Source organism: Hippocampus guttulatus, chromosome 7, assembly GCF_054856545.1.
Source record: "Hippocampus guttulatus isolate MCC_2025c chromosome 7, RoL_Hgut_1.0, whole genome shotgun sequence".
NCBI classification, from domain to species: Eukaryota; Metazoa; Chordata; class Actinopteri; order Syngnathiformes; family Syngnathidae; genus Hippocampus; species Hippocampus guttulatus.
Window position 1 is genome coordinate 12,566,204 of NC_141267.1, and position 17,315 is coordinate 12,583,518.

The window sequence follows — 17,315 nt, forward strand, 5'->3', positions numbered from 1 at the left end:
TACCCATAAGGCTTCTTCATTCTCAGCTCCTATCAAGTATATCAATGATTTTGTGTACCTCTCATTCATAGGCACGCAAGAAGGCCAAATGAGAACACCATCTCCTAAACACCTGAGGGCGCACACACCTTTAGCTAGCACTGTCTCTGGCTCAGAATCCGAAGGGGAAGAGGATCAACGTGAGGTTTGTGCTTTTGATTGGAGGAACTGCAATTGCCGCCGAAATTGCAAAGGCTTTTGCAAAGGCAGAAAATACATACAAAAAATACACATCCATGTTGAATACTGAAAGGCCGTCATAGCAATCCCCAGATACCAGGCAAAAATGCTGGTTTGCTTCAATAGCAGTAATTGGAGCACTCTAATTGGTCGCTTATTAAGTACAATATTCCAATGATGCTTTGACCCCTCCTTGCGGAAGAGTCCAATATTTTGTGAACAATACATATCTAAGGGCCAGATTTACCCCCAAATACCATGTGCTAAAGTGCACGTCAGACTTCAACATATTGGATGTGCTGTTGGGGGTCATTTTACACAGGATCTCCAAAGATTGCAAGCTTTATCCTGAAGAGCAGGTGCTGAAGAATATCTTTACTTCCCCTATCAGATTGAATGCATTGTTGGCAACAGGTACAAAAAGTGGAGAGCCATGTATTTAGAATTGCAGCTTATCCGAAAACCTGTTTTAGGAGAGGCCATTGTCATAGTTCACTGAAATGACCCATGGATGCAAGGAAATACAGATTTGCAAGGAGTTTTGTGATATGGCACGCCTCCGTATAGTTCCAAGTCAGCCGTCCAGAAGCTGAAAAAAATTGTGCCGCTCGGAATATGTTTTGTCACAATATTTCTTTCTGGCATTTCAAAAATGTTCCATGAATGGAAAGGTTCTCCCTGCTGCTTCTTATTGTTTCCGTGCTACGTTGGCTAAGCTGTATTTGATGCTTTTCAATCTGTCTTTCAGATGTGTGATTTTAAAGCACAAAATCAGCCATCGCAATTCGGCTCAGCTTTGATAAATGACATTGCACATCCAAAGTATAATCTGTTTGGCGAATCAACTATGCAGCAATTATTCCTGTTGAACAGACAGAATCCTGGGTGTGTTTGGTTGATCCTTTAGTTCAGCTTTTTATTTGAGCAATACAGTTCGTGCCCATTTTTGCACACTCAGACCTTTGTAAATCAGACCCCTAGTGTTTGAGTTGAGAAAAAGGAGCCAGCTCAGTGCTAGGGTTTGTTTAAATGTTCTTCTAATGGTCATCTATTGCATTTGTATTATTTTGCAGTTGAACAATTTTTGTTGCATGATATTAATGCACGTAATTACTTTTTACTTCCGTTAGACATTTGAAATGTATGTTGCGAGAGCAGCCTGCAACCCCAACAGTGGAAGCAAGGACAGCTTTTTACTGAAGGAGGGTCAATTCGTCGAGGTTCTCGACTCTGTCCATCCAGACAAATGGCTCGTGAGAACCAAACTCACCAAAACCAACCCTGCCCGACAGGGATGGGTGTGTCCGGCCTACCTGGAGAAGAAGAGAAAGGTTAGACGTTCATTCTAGCAATTGGTGAAATAATTAAATAGTTCAGGTGTGTCAGAAATAAATGCAGCACTGTTCGTTTTTTTAATTGTATTTATTTATTTATTTTTTAGGAGGCCTTCACACAATTGCGTGCACCTCAAGAGGATCTTGATGGAATCGGTTCCACAGGAGAAGAGTATAGGAGGGCTTTGAGGTCTGTTTGCATTACAGGGCACCTATTGTCTATTATTGACAAAAAAATATATATATTTTTCCTTCCAACGTTTTTTCTTTAGCCAACTGATTCAAGGACTGATTGATGGTGAAGAGGAGTTTGTGAAGGAAATGAGGCTGTTTATTTCTCATCCACTAAATTACTTGGACTCAAGTCTCAATGTTCCTATCCACATCATCAACCAGAAAGATATCATTTTCAGAAATATAAAGGACATTGTGCTTCTTCATGAGAAGTAAGTACGCAATAACCAGTGTATAAATGTGTATATGCACTCATCTGCAAAATTCGACACAAAGAATACAAACAGTAGATTCCAATTTTCTGCAGTCAGCTTAAGCCTAATTTTGACATTATACGCGCGGTTTCAGGTCTATTCTCCCTGGGTTGAGAGCATGTACTACAGATGATGATGTCGCTATGCATCTGATCCGTCATTTTGAAGACCTTGAAAAGTATGTTCACTACATGCTCGGCCAATCACAAGCAGAGGCCTGCATTGCTGATAAAGCTACCCAACAATATTTCAAAGTAAGCCCCATCAACATTACTCTGTATGTCAGCATACACCGAAGAAACAACAGTACCATTTTTAAGTGCATTTCTTGCTGTAATACAGGAGTTACCAGGATCCGGTAGACCTGAGGCTCCCGTCATCGATACCTTGACCTTCCTCCAAAGACCAGTTGAAAGGATTCAGACATATCAAGCATTGCTGAAGGTCAACTATGAATAGTTTATACCTTTTTTTTTGTTTGTTTTCAAACATTGCAAGCGTTAGTCCACAGGGTGTTAACTCTGTTCTGAATGAACATTTTATATTCAGGAGCTAATTAAGAACAAGGCCAAAAGCGGCCAGAGCTGTTCTTTGTTGGAGGATGCATTCTCCCTTGTGTCCTGTCTACCCTGGAGGTCTGACAATCTGCACCAGGTCTCCCTCATTGAAAACTACCCCGCCCCTTTGTCTGCCCTGGGCGAGCCTGTGCGGCAGGTCAGCAAAAGCATCAACCACATCTTGAAATGTTATCTCCAGAAGGGAAATAATTTTAAATAATTCATTTTTTTCTCTCCAAGGGAGCCTTCACGGTGTGGGATGAAACGCCAGAAACTAAAAAGACCTCTAGAGGGCATCAGAGACAAGTCTTTCTGTTCAAGGAATGTATTGTCCTATGCAAACTGAGAAGAGATGCCAGTAAGAGCTGTGATGTGTACACCTTCAAGAATAAAATGAAGGTAATAAAGTGATCATTGTGTCACTTTTGGTGGCTTCATGTTGACGTACAAATCCAAGTTCACGTTTCGACTCTGCCAACCACAGCTGAATGATGTCGAGCTACGGGAAACAATGGGAGGTGATGAGAAGACTTGGGAGCTGTGGCATGAGCACAGGGGCTCGGTGCGGAGATATGCACTGCAGGGCCGTTCACCACTGGTGAGACTTTCCTGGCTCAAAGACCTGAAGGAGCTGCAGCAACGATCCATCCTGCCCACTAACAGTAAGCCTATTACGATGACAGCAGATCTACTGCAAACCTCTATCGTTGTTTTTATGAATCTTGTTGTCCTTTCCTGCTGTGTTTGTGTCTATCCATCAACAAGACCCCCCCGTGTTTACATCACTGCTATCGGATTGCACGGCAAAGATAGGGCAGACAGTCAAACTGAGCTGCAAGGTTACAGGATCGCCTCAGCCAGTGATCACTTGGCTCAAAGGTCAGAAAACTAAAAAAAGTGTATCACACTGCATTGGTTCACACGTATCGGATGTCTTCTTCTCAGATGGCCTTGCGTTGGAGGATGACCCTCGGCACATCATCACAGCGGACAGATCCGGCACGTGCATTCTGATCTTGGACAGTTTAACTGCAGAAGACTCTGGACAATATGTGTGCTATGCTAACAGCAGCATGGGCAGCACTGGCACTTTGGCTACTGTTGTAGTGCAGGGTGAGTCGAGAGGGATTCGATTGAAATATCATTCTATGTGCACTTTACATGTTCAACCTGGAAAGGCTTTGTGCTTACCGTATTTTAAAATGTTTTCCTCAGCTCCACCTAGATTTGTTAGTCGGCTGGAAAGTACTTGTCTGATCGAGAGTGAGGACCTTCACTTTACTTGTTCCACTCTCACAACTCCTGTTCCCCGAATCAGGTCGGTATGCAAATTTTCCAACAGTGTACATTCATTGGTAATGACATTAGGTATGTACAGAATGGTAATAGTATAATATATCAAAGTGCATCTTCTGTTTTACAGGTATAGTAAAAATATGGACAGAATGTGTTTGGTAATTTAATCTTAACTCATTCAGTCAAGTCTGAAAAGATGTTTAAAAACGTCTTTGGAAGTGAATGAGTTAAATCAATGCTTCATAATAATGCTTCATCCTACTACGAGGCATTTCTCCTTCAATACTTTCAGGAGCTTTATTTTATTATATATATATATATATATATATATATATATATATATACAGTATATCAGTGGCGGCCGTGCATTTCAACCTTAGGCCTTCAGTGACGTCACAAACATGAACACAATATAGGCTCGTCAGGCAGCACTTAATTTCAGGAGCATTTAAAACCATCAAGTATGCATTCACAATTAAGAGCAGGAAACTAAATTTACAGATATTGTCAAAAATAAAAAGATTTTAAAAATACTCAATAAAATGCCACCCAAATTGCGCTGTGTGATCATAAACAAGTCTGTCCAATAAATTGCGCAATGTCACAGTTTCATATAAGACACCAACCACACAATAACAAAACAAACTATTCTTTGAAAATAAAATTAACAGATCATTTGTACGGAAGAGGATTAGGGCCAATGAAGAAAAAAAAAATAAGGTTGAGAAGATTCTCACTTTAATCTCAGAATTCTGACTTTAAAGTCAGAATTCAAACTTTTATCTCAGAATTCAGACTTTAAGAATAAGCTATACAACAGCAAATAACTGAAAATGTTGAGCAGCTGTGATTGAACTAATTTTTAGTGCACGAAGCTGACTACAATGCGCCATTAAAAATTGCAGGTGAGCTGATTTATTGATACATTTTTGTATCTTTGTCATTATATTTCGTTACCATTAATACTAACGAAATAAAATAACAAGAAGAAATGTAAAATAAAATTCATTTACTCACCAATGTAGTGCCTGTTCACTGAGCTGCAGATCTACGCGAGTGTCCCCAAACGTTTTTAAACGCACCGTAGCTTGTAAGTGCCCAGCCGTGCTCTGATGTTTCCTTGCTGCCTTGGTAAAACAACTTCAATTGGTAAATCCAGTGGAAGGTCCGTCTTGAAAATTGTGTGGAAAGTAGTCCTGCAACCAGATCAACGTCTTCTCCTTCGGTCATTCTGGGTCAAAATGCAGCAACAGCTCCCTCTAGCAGGCGCTAATCCAATCACCGAACGCGCACGTCAAGTGTCGACGTAAGCCCTTCTCGCTGGCCCTGGTACGCAGCCTCGTGATCTGATTGGCTCTGTTTCATCTGAAGGCCCGAGCAGTTTAGTTTACCTGGCAACATCTGAAATATGATTGGTTAAAAACTCTACGATAATAAATAAGTTATTTATCGAGTGGCTTTCAATGTTATTTAAAATAACATAAGTGGAAATAATATGACGTAATGAATACAGAGAATAATTTTGTTTATATATTTATGAAAATAAAATAACATCAATTAAATGTATGTTATTCTCAGAAAAGTACATTTTCAATTGTAAAAGTACATTTATTAAATGTACATTTCTGAGAATGTTTAGGCCAGCAGAGAAGGCCTTGCTGGCCCTGACGGAACCCCACTGATAAATATATATATATATATACAGGTGTATATGTATTTGTTATGCTTTCACTGTGTTGTTTATGATCATCCAATCTGATCATGATTAATCTTTTGTTCTTTGAAATGCAAAGGCAAAATTCTGACGAGTTAACGATGGCAATAAACTCCTCTTTTTCTTCCGCAGGTGGATGAAAGATGGCAAAGAGTTGAGTGACACGCAAAAATATTCAGTCTCGAATGACCGTCGAAGTGGAATATTGTCTCTCACAGTCGTCAGTGCAACAGAGGCAGACATCGGACTTTATGAGTGCGAGGTACGATGCGATCACATGGACGACATGCCGACTATTCGTCATTGTCAGAGATGCTTCGTAAATACAACGAAATATGAAATATGTTTCTTCCATTTAAGCTTTCGAATGAGTTCGGTTGTGTCAAGTGCAAGGCCGGTCTGTGCCCCTCATATGTCGCCCCGAATGAATCTGAGAGTGACCAGACGCATGACCTACCTCCGAAAGGTAGGACAGTTTGAGCTATACACGGTAATTTTGCAGTAGAGAACATAGAGGCCGCAGTGGGGATCTTTTTCTTTGGGACCTACTTTAATTTCTTCTACATGAAGGATGTAGGAAGTAAGCACATGCCATCATTCACAACAATCCATGTGTGTTCTCATTTTATAATGTCACTTGACAGTCCTCTGGGGCATTTCATCCATTCTGTCATGTGTTTTGCATTTTAAAACATTTACTTACTTTTCCTTTTATCCACTTCATATGTTTACATCTGGAGTTGTTTCGTCTAGCATACCAGTTTCTGGTTTATTAGGCTGCGGAAGAATACAATACCTTGCAAGAACAAAAAATGGATGCGTGTTCATTGGAACTTCAGTATAGTAATTACAATGTCTAGCTATTGACCACTCTTGAGAGTTATTGAAGATACCGTGGATGATAAACAAAACAGACAAAAAGGAAACAACGACTTTACTGAGGGATATTGAGAGATAGTAACTACAAAATAGAATGAATACATTTGCTTCATAGGATATATTTGATCATGTTTTCACTCCCCACATCGAGGACACAAACTTTTTCTCCTCAAGATGGAGGCATCACAACCACCGATGTGTTTTAAAATAATACTTCTGGTTCTCACTGGCCACAACATTACATACATGTATTAAGGATATCAAATAGAGTTACAATGTTTAATTCAGCATTGTAGCGTTTTACTCGAGCTAAAATAAAAATAGTTCTCAGTAGGTCAAATGTAGTTCCACATATGCAAACAGCGATATAAAAACATACAAACAGACAAAATAAATGTTAGATTCATGCCTCTCTGATAATGTAAACTGCATTAACTGAGCATGATTATCTTTGTAAAGGCAGAACGTTTGATGCACTTTATGTACTGGATCTCTTTTTGAAAGATTTTGCAAGTGTACTGAATGTTGTGGTTGGTGAGTTTAAGTAGATGTGAGTGATGCTATAGTTTGTACATTAAGTACTAAAATTTTAATGCAAAACACCGTTTGGTTTTTTTTTACCCTTTCATTCTCTATAACCTTCATATTTTCCTCCTTCTACTCGTCCAAAAGCAGAAGGTTCCTCATGCGGACCGCTCCATGTAAGTCATCATTGTCATGATAACATATCATGTTATCGGCTCAGTGTTGCCCTTTTTTCCTCCCCCTCTCGTCAACGCATGCCCAGCTAACTCTTCACCACCACAAATATGCGATGGTCATGTGCTGAGCAGATGTTCTCATGCAGGATTGGGCACATGCCCATATCTTGTCGATGTGGTGGATACTTTACTGTAGTTTCACTATAGCCCGAAGACAGCAGGTAAGACACACATTATTTCAGTTTTTTTCCGTAATCTCAGGTAATGTATGTTTTACTCATGTCTATGTTGAATCATTACATTTAGTAACAAAATGCTATTGTGCATTTTTCTAGATGAAGACTCAGAGGGTTGGTCCTCTGCCTTTGTGAAGAAGTGGCTACAAACAGATTTCACCCCCTCTTCTATTGCTGAAGGGCTTTTTCCACCCATTCATGAACCGTAAGTAAAACATGACAACACTATTTCTCTTCTTGAACCTTGGACTTTAAAACAAAAAAAGTGAGTTGGCCTATTCATTTTGGGGCGGTTTGGACAAACAGTACCTCAATGATATTCGGATTAAAATGTAACTAAAGTGGAAAATATCTACAAAACAAGTTCTTGCACTTAATAGTGGTTTCTTGTTCAGCAGTGTTGTGCCGTCCTTGAATGGCCATATTTATGCAAGAGAGCCCTTTGCGCTCAGGAAAAAAATTACAATATGCATATTTTGTCCTGTGACCTGTGAGGGGATGAACAGTTCTGAAAACGGATGGATGTTTTGTTGTTTGCTTCAAACCCTTTGTTGCTGGGATAATGGCTGTTTGAAACATGCATTGAAAATTTTATTTTCAAAATGAAATAGAGTATTAATAGCACTTATTTTTCACATATGCATGTATTTTAGCCATTATTAAAATACAATTTTTGTCATACAGCTTGTTAGGATGTGCATTTTCCTATGTGGCCCACCGATAGCGCTGATGACAATTGTGACCCCCACTGTCATTTAAGTTGCCCATCCCTAGGCCAGAACATCTGAACAATCCTCCAAATATTCACTTGTGAACTTGAAACAGTAACCCCGGATTGCTTTTTGGTCTTCAGAGCTGAGGGTGGTATTGCAGAGGTTCCTCAGCCAGCATGCATGGATCAGCCAGCACAGCCGCAGGCTCCATGTTACCTGGAGGAAGAAGAAGAAGAAATCTACATCTCGGAGCAAATGCAAGAAATAACAGACGGTAATCGTCTTCTGCTGTGTTAAGATGTAAAGAATCACTCTTTTCAAATATCGTGTGATTTTCTTTGCTGTTCTGTTCAGTTCCTCCCTTCATCCAAGTACCCCCTGAAGATGTGTGTGTTGAACCAGGCCAACCAGCCAAATTTACCGTCATCATAACAGGAAGGCCCATGCCACAGATACAGTGGTACAAGGTAGGCGCACTTTGTTTGTGATTGGAGAGATTCAATAAGAAGTTCCGTTCTTTGGCACTTTGACTGATTTGTTATTTCGGGACCCTTTAAGTTGTTGGTGTCAAAAGGGTGACACCGGCCCAGGGGTGGGCAAAGGTTTGGGCTCAAGAGCCATATTTGCTTTTTAAAACGTATCGTCATTTTATTAATATGCTTAGATATTCAACTGTTATAATATTCATGTTGTTTTACTTCAATTCAACTTTAATTTCCAGTAAGCCCCCATATGTTAGTTTCTCTGGGACACTAAATTAAATTTAACTCGTGAAATTGTTTCTGTGACTGTAGAAAATCCTCATAAATACTAGAACAGTCAGAATGCAGGAAAAACAGTGAGATGAATGCAACAAGTAAAAACGCTCCCAAGAATGGAAATCCTCAGCAAGCCGATGTTGCCCAGCCCTGTGCTCGATGATCCATTGATTGGTTAACAGAGACACAACATGCTGCATGTCATCCTTTGTTGCTTCATTTAGTGTGTCTACGTTAATTCAATAGAAGGCTACATCTCACCTTGTTTTTATGACGCCACATTTTTAAATATGCCTGCTTACACACCCCGCTTGGCGGAAGCAGAAGATCAGAGTTTACCATTCCAAACCTTACCAAAACTGATTGAACTTTTAAGTTCAATCATCACTCCTGAGATCACTTCATTTTAGCATGCGTTTCTGCTCAGTTTGATCTCTGCTTTCTTACTGGAGGATGGGGAAGAACTTTCAGCCAGTCACAACGTGGAGATCGTTCAACATGCCGCCCGCTGCTCAGTGACCATAGTGTGCCCGGAAGTTGAAGACGGTGGCATTTACACCTGCTTCTCTTACAATGACTCTGGCCATGTGTCGTGTCAGGCTCATCTTACCGTTGAGGAAGGTGAGGCAATAGATAAGCGTTCTTCTCAGGCTGCTAAAAATACCTAATATTATCAGATATTGAGTGGTACACGTATATCCATCATTTCATCTTTTTTTAGGTCCACTGGGGTCTCAGGAGAGAGAAATGGAGTTGGGGAAGAGAAGGAAGCTATTCACTGTCTATGATGTGGGTGACGAAATTGGAAGGTGAGTCCCTTGCTATACGTATTGTCCTACCATTCTTTTATCTCTGTTATGATTCATTGGAGTGTCTCCATCCTCAGGGGAACATTTGGGGTAGTGAAGCGTGTGATCCATAGAGGGACAGGTGAAGTCTTTGCTGCCAAATTCTTACCCCTGCGAAGTAGCACCCGCACACGAGCCTTCAAGGAGAGAGATTTGCTCTCTCGTCTGGCTCATCCAAGGGTGGCTTGTCTACTGGACTTCTTTTGCACTCGGCGCACACTGGTGCTCATTACAGAAATGTATCCCTTCTAAAATTTTAAAATAAATAAATAAATAGGTCTCTCATGCAATCACCACTTTTGTCCTAGTGGATGAGCTTCTTCTTTAACATATGCAATTACCAGCTGCTGTTCTCATAGCCTTGTTGACCATTTGTTACTCAGAGGTTTGGTCTCAGAGAAAGAGGTAAGCGATGCTTTTTTTTTTCCTCATTCAAATTCTCATACAGTGTATATTTTCCTTGTTCAGTTGGTTTAGAACTGTGAATTATTTGATTTCAGGTTCAGTCATATATCCAGCAAATTCTTGAAGGAGTTGGGCATATTCATAGCATGAACATTTTGCATCTGGACATCAAAGTGAGATTTTAGCTCAGTTACAATACTGACAAAATGACGAGTTTTTGGATTAAAACAATAATTTATGTTATTTTATGTATACCCCCTCAGCCAGAGAATATCCTCATGGTATATCCACCCAGAGATGAAATCAAGATCTGTGACTTTGGCTTCTGTCAGGAAGTAGACACATCCAGACATCTGTACAGCATGTTTGGTACGCCGGAGTTTGTTGCACCCGAAATTGTTCACCAAGAACCTGTCAGTGTGGGCACAGATATTTGGTGAGTCAAAGTCCAGATTCGACATTGCAATCAAAAATCAAAAATATTTTTTTACTGTCATAGCTACTGTGTGTTTGCCTGTTCTAAGAAAAATAATAGGCACTCACTGGCTTTCAGATTAACACGGCGTAGCCCGACATCAGTGTGGGATTGTAACCCGTTATCTGATTCTATAACTGTAATACCCATCCATCCATTTTCCGAATCGCTTTATCCTCACAAGGGTTGTGGGGCATGCCGGAGCCTATCCGAGAATGTCTTTGGGCAGTAGGCGGGGGACACCCTGAACCGGTTGCCAGCCAATCGCAATGCACACAAAGATGAACAAACACCCACACTCACACCTAGGGACAATTTAGAGCACAGGTGTCAAAGTCAAGGCCCGGGGGCCAAATCTGACCCGCCACATTATTGGATGCGGCCCCTGATAACAAATCAAGTATGTCAAGTTCCATGATGCATGCTAAAGTCTGAACCAAAATTTCAAAATGTCATACGTAATCCACAATAACAGTCATTATTCTTGACTTTGGATTTTAAAACTAGTTATTCATCAATTTGTTGTGCGCTGTGTATGTAATATGTGGAGGGAATCAAACATTTATATGGTTTCCTAAAATTCATAATGGCCCTCCAAGGGAAACCGGAACTACAATGTGGCCAGCGACAAAAATGAGTTTGACACCCCTGATTTTGAGTGTTCAATCAGCCTGCCATGCATGTTTTCGGAATGTGGGAGGAAATCGGAGAACCCAGAGAAAACCCACGCAGGCACGGGGAGAACATGCAGAGTCCCCACAGGAAGGCCGGATCCGGGATCGAACCCAAGACCTCTGTACTGTGAGGTCAACGCGCTAACCACTCGATCACTGGGCCGCCCATCACTGTAATAATATTACAAAAATATAAAAGAGTAACAGTACTTTGTTCCTGCCTAAACATCATATATTACATAACATTTCTTTTGTAATTCCCTCAAAATTGCCTATATTGTGCGAGATAACAGAAACCTCTTTCCATCTGTAACAGGTCTGTGGGTGTGATGACCTATTTATGGTATGTATATTGCCAGGCGTCATACAGTACGATACATACGATAGCATAAAACTATCCATAAATAGTCAATAATGTTTCTTTTCTATGACTTCCTTTGGCAGTCTATTATGTCGTTGCCCGTTTGCGGGTGAAACGGACCGTGCTACACTGCTGAGAGTGGGAGAAGGGACCCTAAACTGGGATGCCCCTGACGTCATGAGTAGGAGTCCTGAAGCCCAGGCCTTTCTTCACAGTCTTCTTCAACCAGACCCCGAGTAAGCCCTGCTCCAGCCATAATTATTGAACTATCCCTTTCTTTGTTAATGACTACTGAAGTCGAAATTAACACCACCCATGTACTTCACTATACGGTTGCAGAATCCTATGATTTGTTTCATCCAAAAAGCAAAGAATTTTTAAGGATGATAATAATGAAGCAATATTCACCATTTTCTGCCCTGTATAGGAAGCGACCATCTGCCTCTGAATGCTTGAGCCATGAATGGTTCCAGGTGAGACCTAAATATCATATAGCAAACAGCTTTTGGGTGTTCAGTTGTTCTTCAACTTGAGAATGGAAATCAAACAAAATTTTACTGTGATCAGGACGAACATGCAGGAGAAGACACGGATGAAATTAACACAAAGGGTTTAAAGCTGTTCATCTCAAAAAGAAAATGGCAGGTGAGCTGTTTTGTATGATTCATCAAACTCATTGGGGAATTGAGAGATTCTGCGATTCGTCAACAGCAATGTCTTCTGCTTCTTTACCCCCAGCGGTCCTTGACTTGTGTTGGTTCGGTACTCACGTTAAGGCAAATTCCAGAGCTCCTGGATGCTCCTCTCAGAGATACCGCAGTGACTGTTCCCCGTGAACACCAGCAGAACAGCAGCACCTCTATGAGCAGTGGTTCATCATCCGATTACGATGAGGCTGACTCTTGGGACTTCTTCCAGCACTACAGCCCGACAGAGGAGGAGGAAGAAACAGAAGAGGACTATGACCCTTTGAGCGAGAGAGCGCGGATCCCAGAACCTTTTACCCAACTTCAGCAAGGTCCATATGAGGAGGAAGAAGTAACGTTTGGGGAGGCAGAGGAGGAGGACGATGACGAGCTGGCTGGTAGGAGGAGCGTGTTAGAACGGAGTGTGAGTAGGCAGTCTGTTGCCTCATCAGATGTTTCATACCTTCAAACACCTCAGAATGAAAGAAGGTTCGACAAGGGCAGTAGTCCGTCTCTCCACTTTTCTGATGGAGATGAAGGTTCAGGGAGCGATGCGGGTCGAATCCCTCGTGGCAGTGTGATCCGCAGCACTTTCTACAGCTCATCTCATCAGCTTTCACCCATGTCAGCCAGACGCATGACATTACGGGATAAATTTCAGGCCAAAAAGCAGGAAAGAGGTCGCAAGCCACTACGGAGGAGCTTGTCAGGGCGCCTCAATGAACCGCTCATAGAATACGTGGAGGATGACACGGAGACCAACCGAAGCCAGAGACGTGGGTCCACCCAACCCACAATGCAAAAGTCTACCTCCTTTGATGGCAGTGTCACCCGAACCAATGTTCCACCTCACAGAAGGAGCAGGTCTCTTGATGACTACTCTCGGCGATCTCCAAGCTCACCCAAACCCTCAAAGGCAGGTGACGAAGAAGGTACGCAAAGTTTGAAGGAGGATTTCACAGACGATGAAGTGGGAGGAAAGAAATTGTTGATGATTCCAAGCCCTCGGAGACCCGCAAGAAGAAGAGCTTCCACTATTCCCGTACAGGGCACTGCAACATTGGGTGGTGGATCTGCTCCATTGGGTGACAGGATGAGCCACAGGATGGATCAGGAACAATCGGAGGGCGACGCCTTCACTGGCTCCCAGGGTTCCTTGGCTGGCTCATCTATTTTGGAGCATGGCGGCTCTGAGTCTTCCAGTAGACTCGGTTCATATGAAGAGCTCAGAGGGAGGTACAGATCAGAAGAGAGTGAAGGGTATGATGACCCAAGGGAGCCCAGGACTTCATCATCCCCTCGCGCATTTCAAGAACTCAAACCCAGAGGCCCCTTTCCTCAAGTTCCTCCACGCAATCGCACACGCTCCAATCCCAACATATGTCACTTGCAGATGTCATCAACCCCCAGTCCAAGTCCGAGCCTCTCCTCTCTCCAGGCTCCCAAAAGGCCACCCAGGGCAAAAGATAAGAAGGAAAGCCACGGCCTTCAAAGACATGCATCTGCGCCAGCTCTTGAAGTTCAGCCACCTGCAGGAAAATCCCCAAAACTGGGACTGCTGAATATCTTCCGCAGGCAGTCCTGGGCTAGCCATTCCTACTCTCAGCTGGACAGCACAGAGTTAGGACCAACGCTAGGAGAGATAATGAAGCCAGCTACGCCTACCATGTCATTCAGAAAGAAAATGAGAGCTTCGGCTTCCAGTTTGACGAAGCTGTTTTCAAGGTCGTCCAGTAAAGAGGATCTAAGTCAAGGAGGTGCACCATTTTTATTGTGTCTGATTGAAGAACAACAATACAATCAGCTTTATTTAATGTTTTTTTTGTCGTTACAACAGGGCCAATTGTTAAGGGCTCAATTTTGCCTGAAAAGGAGCATGGGCTTGAAAGTCCAAAAGTGAGAACTTCCAAGCGCCTGCCTACTTTTAAGATACCAGCATTCAAAAAATCTAAAGGTATCAAATTAGCCATATTCAATTTGTCAGTTGCTCATAATATGATTGTTGCCGACGATTGCGCTAAGCTTCATTTTATTAGATCTTCTAGTCCGTCCCAACAAGGCTGATGTGCTTCAGTTGGACGGAGGTGGAGTACTGCTAGTGTGGAAGCCTGTTCAGTCTAGTGACCCGGTTACCTTCTGTGTGCAATACTGTACAGATGGTAAGATCACAACCAATATACAGCTGTATAGTTTGTTGTTGGCGACAAATGAATTGCGTCATCGTGTCACATCGTAAAGGAGTGCTACATTACTCTTCAGGTGGGGAGTGGACAGTCCTGTCGGAGGATGTGACTGACAGCAGCTATGTAGCAAAAGATCTACCCAGAGGAGCTTCATATGTTTTCAGGGTTGGTTGTATCACCAAGACAGGAGCAGGACCTTTCAGTGATGCTTCCGCCCCGATTGTCATGGCAACACACCTTGAAGGTGAGGGCTGCATAAATGAAAAAAGGGACTTGAAAGAGCCTTCATTTGTCCATCTAGTCACTTTTTTTTTTTTTGTTACACAGATGCAAATGTTCCTCTCATCCAGACCGACTGCCTCGGTTCAAAGGTGACTGGGTCAGAAAGTCAGGCAACCCAGAGGAATTACAATTTCCTGTCAGAGATCAACAGGTTGGGCTTTTATAAATCGCTTCAAGTTAGCGTTCAGCAAAGCTATGCCCTTGTCCTCCATCCCCTCATCATTTGTTGACATCTTTGCCTCAGGGGTCGTTTCAGTGTGGTCAACTTATGTCGCGATGCTGAAACCAGCCAAGTGTTTGCCGCCAAGATCACGCCGTACCGGGCGGAGCACAGACAGTTGGTCCTGAGGGAATATCAGCTGCTGAGGAGGCTTCATCATGCCCACCTGGTACAACTGCATACTGCTTACATCACTTCCCGTTACCTGGTGCTGGTGGAGGAGCTCTGTCCTGGCAAAGAGTTGCTCTACAGTCTAGCTGCAAGGTAAGAGTTTTTTGAAATTACTACAGCATTGCAAAAGACTAATACAGCAAAGCTCTACTGAAACGGCTGGCGATCCGAGCGAAAAAATTCTGGCTCCATCACTGACCTCCTACACGACCAAGCTTTGACAACTGGTTGCAAACACCATATTCCAGAGATATGTTGCGGTGCATGTCTGTTTAGCTCCTGGTGTTGTTTTGCAGAGATGTGTACTCAGAGGCTAGTGTGGCCGAGCTGCTGGGTCAGATCCTGAGTGCGGTCGACTACCTTCATGGCCGGCGAGTGGTCCACTTGGACCTCAAGTCTGACAACATGCTAGTGGACGACGGCAACCACCTGAAGATTGTGGACTTTGGCTCGGCTCTGTCTTTCACGCCTGGTCAGCCCCTTCACACTGAGCACCTGCAGGGTCTGTCGGAGAGCAAAGGTGACTATAAAACGCTGGTTGGACTTGGTGTTGTTGCTGTTGTAAATCTCTAGTACACTAAACCTTTGACCCTTCATGACCTTCAACAGAGCGCTGCAGCAAAGGTACACTTTCTTTACTGGAGGATGGATGGAAGGATGAATGGGAATAACGTCAGATGATCCTAACATCCATAAGCGCAACAAAAATTTTCCATCATGTTTTTCACTATTTCTTACTGATATTAAAACAGTTTCAATCACTCACAATGGATCAAGCGAGTCAACTTGCCGGTGCCAATAAGTGCACAATGTTGTATGAACAATATCATGTTTCTGTCTGTTTTGTTAGATTATATTGTCCTTCCTAAAGCTCCGGAAATCCTGGACGGCCAGGGTGTTGGACCTGAGACCGATGTTTGGGCAATCGGAGTTCTCTTGTTTATTATGTAAGCACGCAAATCAACAGTCTGATGACTGTCATGAATATTTCTTCTTCCTCCCTAATGTTTGTAATTGCTGTCTTCCAGGTTGAGTGCCGACAGCCCGTTTCATGCAGAACAGAGCTGGGAACAAGACAGAAACATCAAGAAAGGGAAGATCCAGTTTGGACGCTGTTACCCTGGTTTGTCTGAAGGAGCCTTGAACTTGATGAAGAGCAGCCTGAATAACAAATCCTGGTGAGCGTCTCACACTGATTTGGACTTGTGATGTGGGTATTTGTGTCCCCAAACCTGTGAACCTGTTACACAAGTTCACGAGTCCAATATTGAGCCTTTTGCCACCAATGTGACAGACACAAACACAACATAGAATAAGTGGGATGATGATGAGGAAAATAATGTTAAAAAGATATAATTGTGTTAATGCAGTTAAATTTATGGCAAAATGCTTTTTAAGGGGGAGACCCACTGCGGCAGAGTGTCTCCAGAATCCTTGGCTGCGTGCTCATCGCGCCCCCCACCGATCACACCACTCCAAGGTGTGTTTCTCCACCGATAAACTCAAAGCGTACCTCACGCAGAAGGAGGAGAAGCGAGACCAAGTGCGCACCAAGCTTCAGGGTCCCTTCTTTCAGTAGCGAGTCACCAGAGAAAAAACTATGGAATACAAGCATTAACAAAGTTGTGTGTCAAACAGCTGGCCCCTGAGGGAACTGCGATGCGTCTTAAAAAGCTGTGTCTCAACTTATACTACAGAGCATAGGTGTCAAAGTCAGGTCCTGGAGGGCCGCTGTCCTGCATGTTTTCCAAGTCTCCCTGTTGCAACACACCTGATTCAAATGAACAGGTTCAATGTCAGGCTTGCGCAGAGCTTGCTGATGATCTGATCATTTGAATCAGGTGTGTTGCAACAGGGAGACTTGGAAAACAGGCAGGACAGCGGCCCTCCAGGACCTGACTTTGACACCTATGCTATAGAGCATCATGATAAAAGTTGTTGTTGAAAATGGTTTAAATGCAAGCATCTGAGAGATAATGTTCAGTGAGTGAGTTCGGACTTGATAATGTTTCTCTCTGCATGTCACATTTGAATTCAAATATGACATTATTCAGTCTTTTTCTGTTTTCATGTGTAAATTAGATTTTTGTTGTTGTTTTTTTTTTGTCGGTTGGA

General features: G+C 42.5%; 1 protein-coding gene across 1 annotated transcript in view; it reads left to right on the forward strand.

Annotated features, from left to right (window-relative positions):
* Nucleotides 1-16,903, forward strand: part of obscna (obscurin, cytoskeletal calmodulin and titin-interacting RhoGEF a) — a 38,868-nt gene extending 21,965 nt beyond the window's left edge. The window contains exons 42-79 of the mRNA XM_086115729.1: nucleotides 72-184; nucleotides 1,350-1,550; nucleotides 1,661-1,743; nucleotides 1,826-1,999; nucleotides 2,136-2,295; nucleotides 2,384-2,485; nucleotides 2,591-2,755; nucleotides 2,839-2,997; nucleotides 3,083-3,260; nucleotides 3,364-3,477; nucleotides 3,544-3,711; nucleotides 3,814-3,916; nucleotides 5,741-5,870; nucleotides 5,969-6,074; nucleotides 7,524-7,629; nucleotides 8,278-8,411; nucleotides 8,492-8,604; nucleotides 9,348-9,516; nucleotides 9,617-9,704; nucleotides 9,782-9,982; nucleotides 10,088-10,148; nucleotides 10,244-10,321; nucleotides 10,412-10,584; nucleotides 11,614-11,640; nucleotides 11,742-11,894; nucleotides 12,086-12,131; nucleotides 12,226-12,303; nucleotides 12,397-14,101; nucleotides 14,182-14,298; nucleotides 14,381-14,503; nucleotides 14,604-14,771; nucleotides 14,855-14,960; nucleotides 15,054-15,293; nucleotides 15,497-15,720; nucleotides 15,810-15,824; nucleotides 16,051-16,147; nucleotides 16,229-16,378; nucleotides 16,599-16,903. Of these exons, the coding sequence (XP_085971855.1) occupies nucleotides 72-184; nucleotides 1,350-1,550; nucleotides 1,661-1,743; nucleotides 1,826-1,999; nucleotides 2,136-2,295; nucleotides 2,384-2,485; nucleotides 2,591-2,755; nucleotides 2,839-2,997; nucleotides 3,083-3,260; nucleotides 3,364-3,477; nucleotides 3,544-3,711; nucleotides 3,814-3,916; nucleotides 5,741-5,870; nucleotides 5,969-6,074; nucleotides 7,524-7,629; nucleotides 8,278-8,411; nucleotides 8,492-8,604; nucleotides 9,348-9,516; nucleotides 9,617-9,704; nucleotides 9,782-9,982; nucleotides 10,088-10,148; nucleotides 10,244-10,321; nucleotides 10,412-10,584; nucleotides 11,614-11,640; nucleotides 11,742-11,894; nucleotides 12,086-12,131; nucleotides 12,226-12,303; nucleotides 12,397-14,101; nucleotides 14,182-14,298; nucleotides 14,381-14,503; nucleotides 14,604-14,771; nucleotides 14,855-14,960; nucleotides 15,054-15,293; nucleotides 15,497-15,720; nucleotides 15,810-15,824; nucleotides 16,051-16,147; nucleotides 16,229-16,378; nucleotides 16,599-16,779 (6,509 nt within the window). The 3' untranslated portion in view covers nucleotides 16,780-16,903. The remainder of the gene's footprint in view (nucleotides 1-71; nucleotides 185-1,349; nucleotides 1,551-1,660; nucleotides 1,744-1,825; nucleotides 2,000-2,135; nucleotides 2,296-2,383; nucleotides 2,486-2,590; nucleotides 2,756-2,838; nucleotides 2,998-3,082; nucleotides 3,261-3,363; nucleotides 3,478-3,543; nucleotides 3,712-3,813; nucleotides 3,917-5,740; nucleotides 5,871-5,968; nucleotides 6,075-7,523; nucleotides 7,630-8,277; nucleotides 8,412-8,491; nucleotides 8,605-9,347; nucleotides 9,517-9,616; nucleotides 9,705-9,781; nucleotides 9,983-10,087; nucleotides 10,149-10,243; nucleotides 10,322-10,411; nucleotides 10,585-11,613; nucleotides 11,641-11,741; nucleotides 11,895-12,085; nucleotides 12,132-12,225; nucleotides 12,304-12,396; nucleotides 14,102-14,181; nucleotides 14,299-14,380; nucleotides 14,504-14,603; nucleotides 14,772-14,854; nucleotides 14,961-15,053; nucleotides 15,294-15,496; nucleotides 15,721-15,809; nucleotides 15,825-16,050; nucleotides 16,148-16,228; nucleotides 16,379-16,598) is intronic.
* The last annotated feature ends 412 nt before the right edge of the window (nucleotides 16,904-17,315 follow it).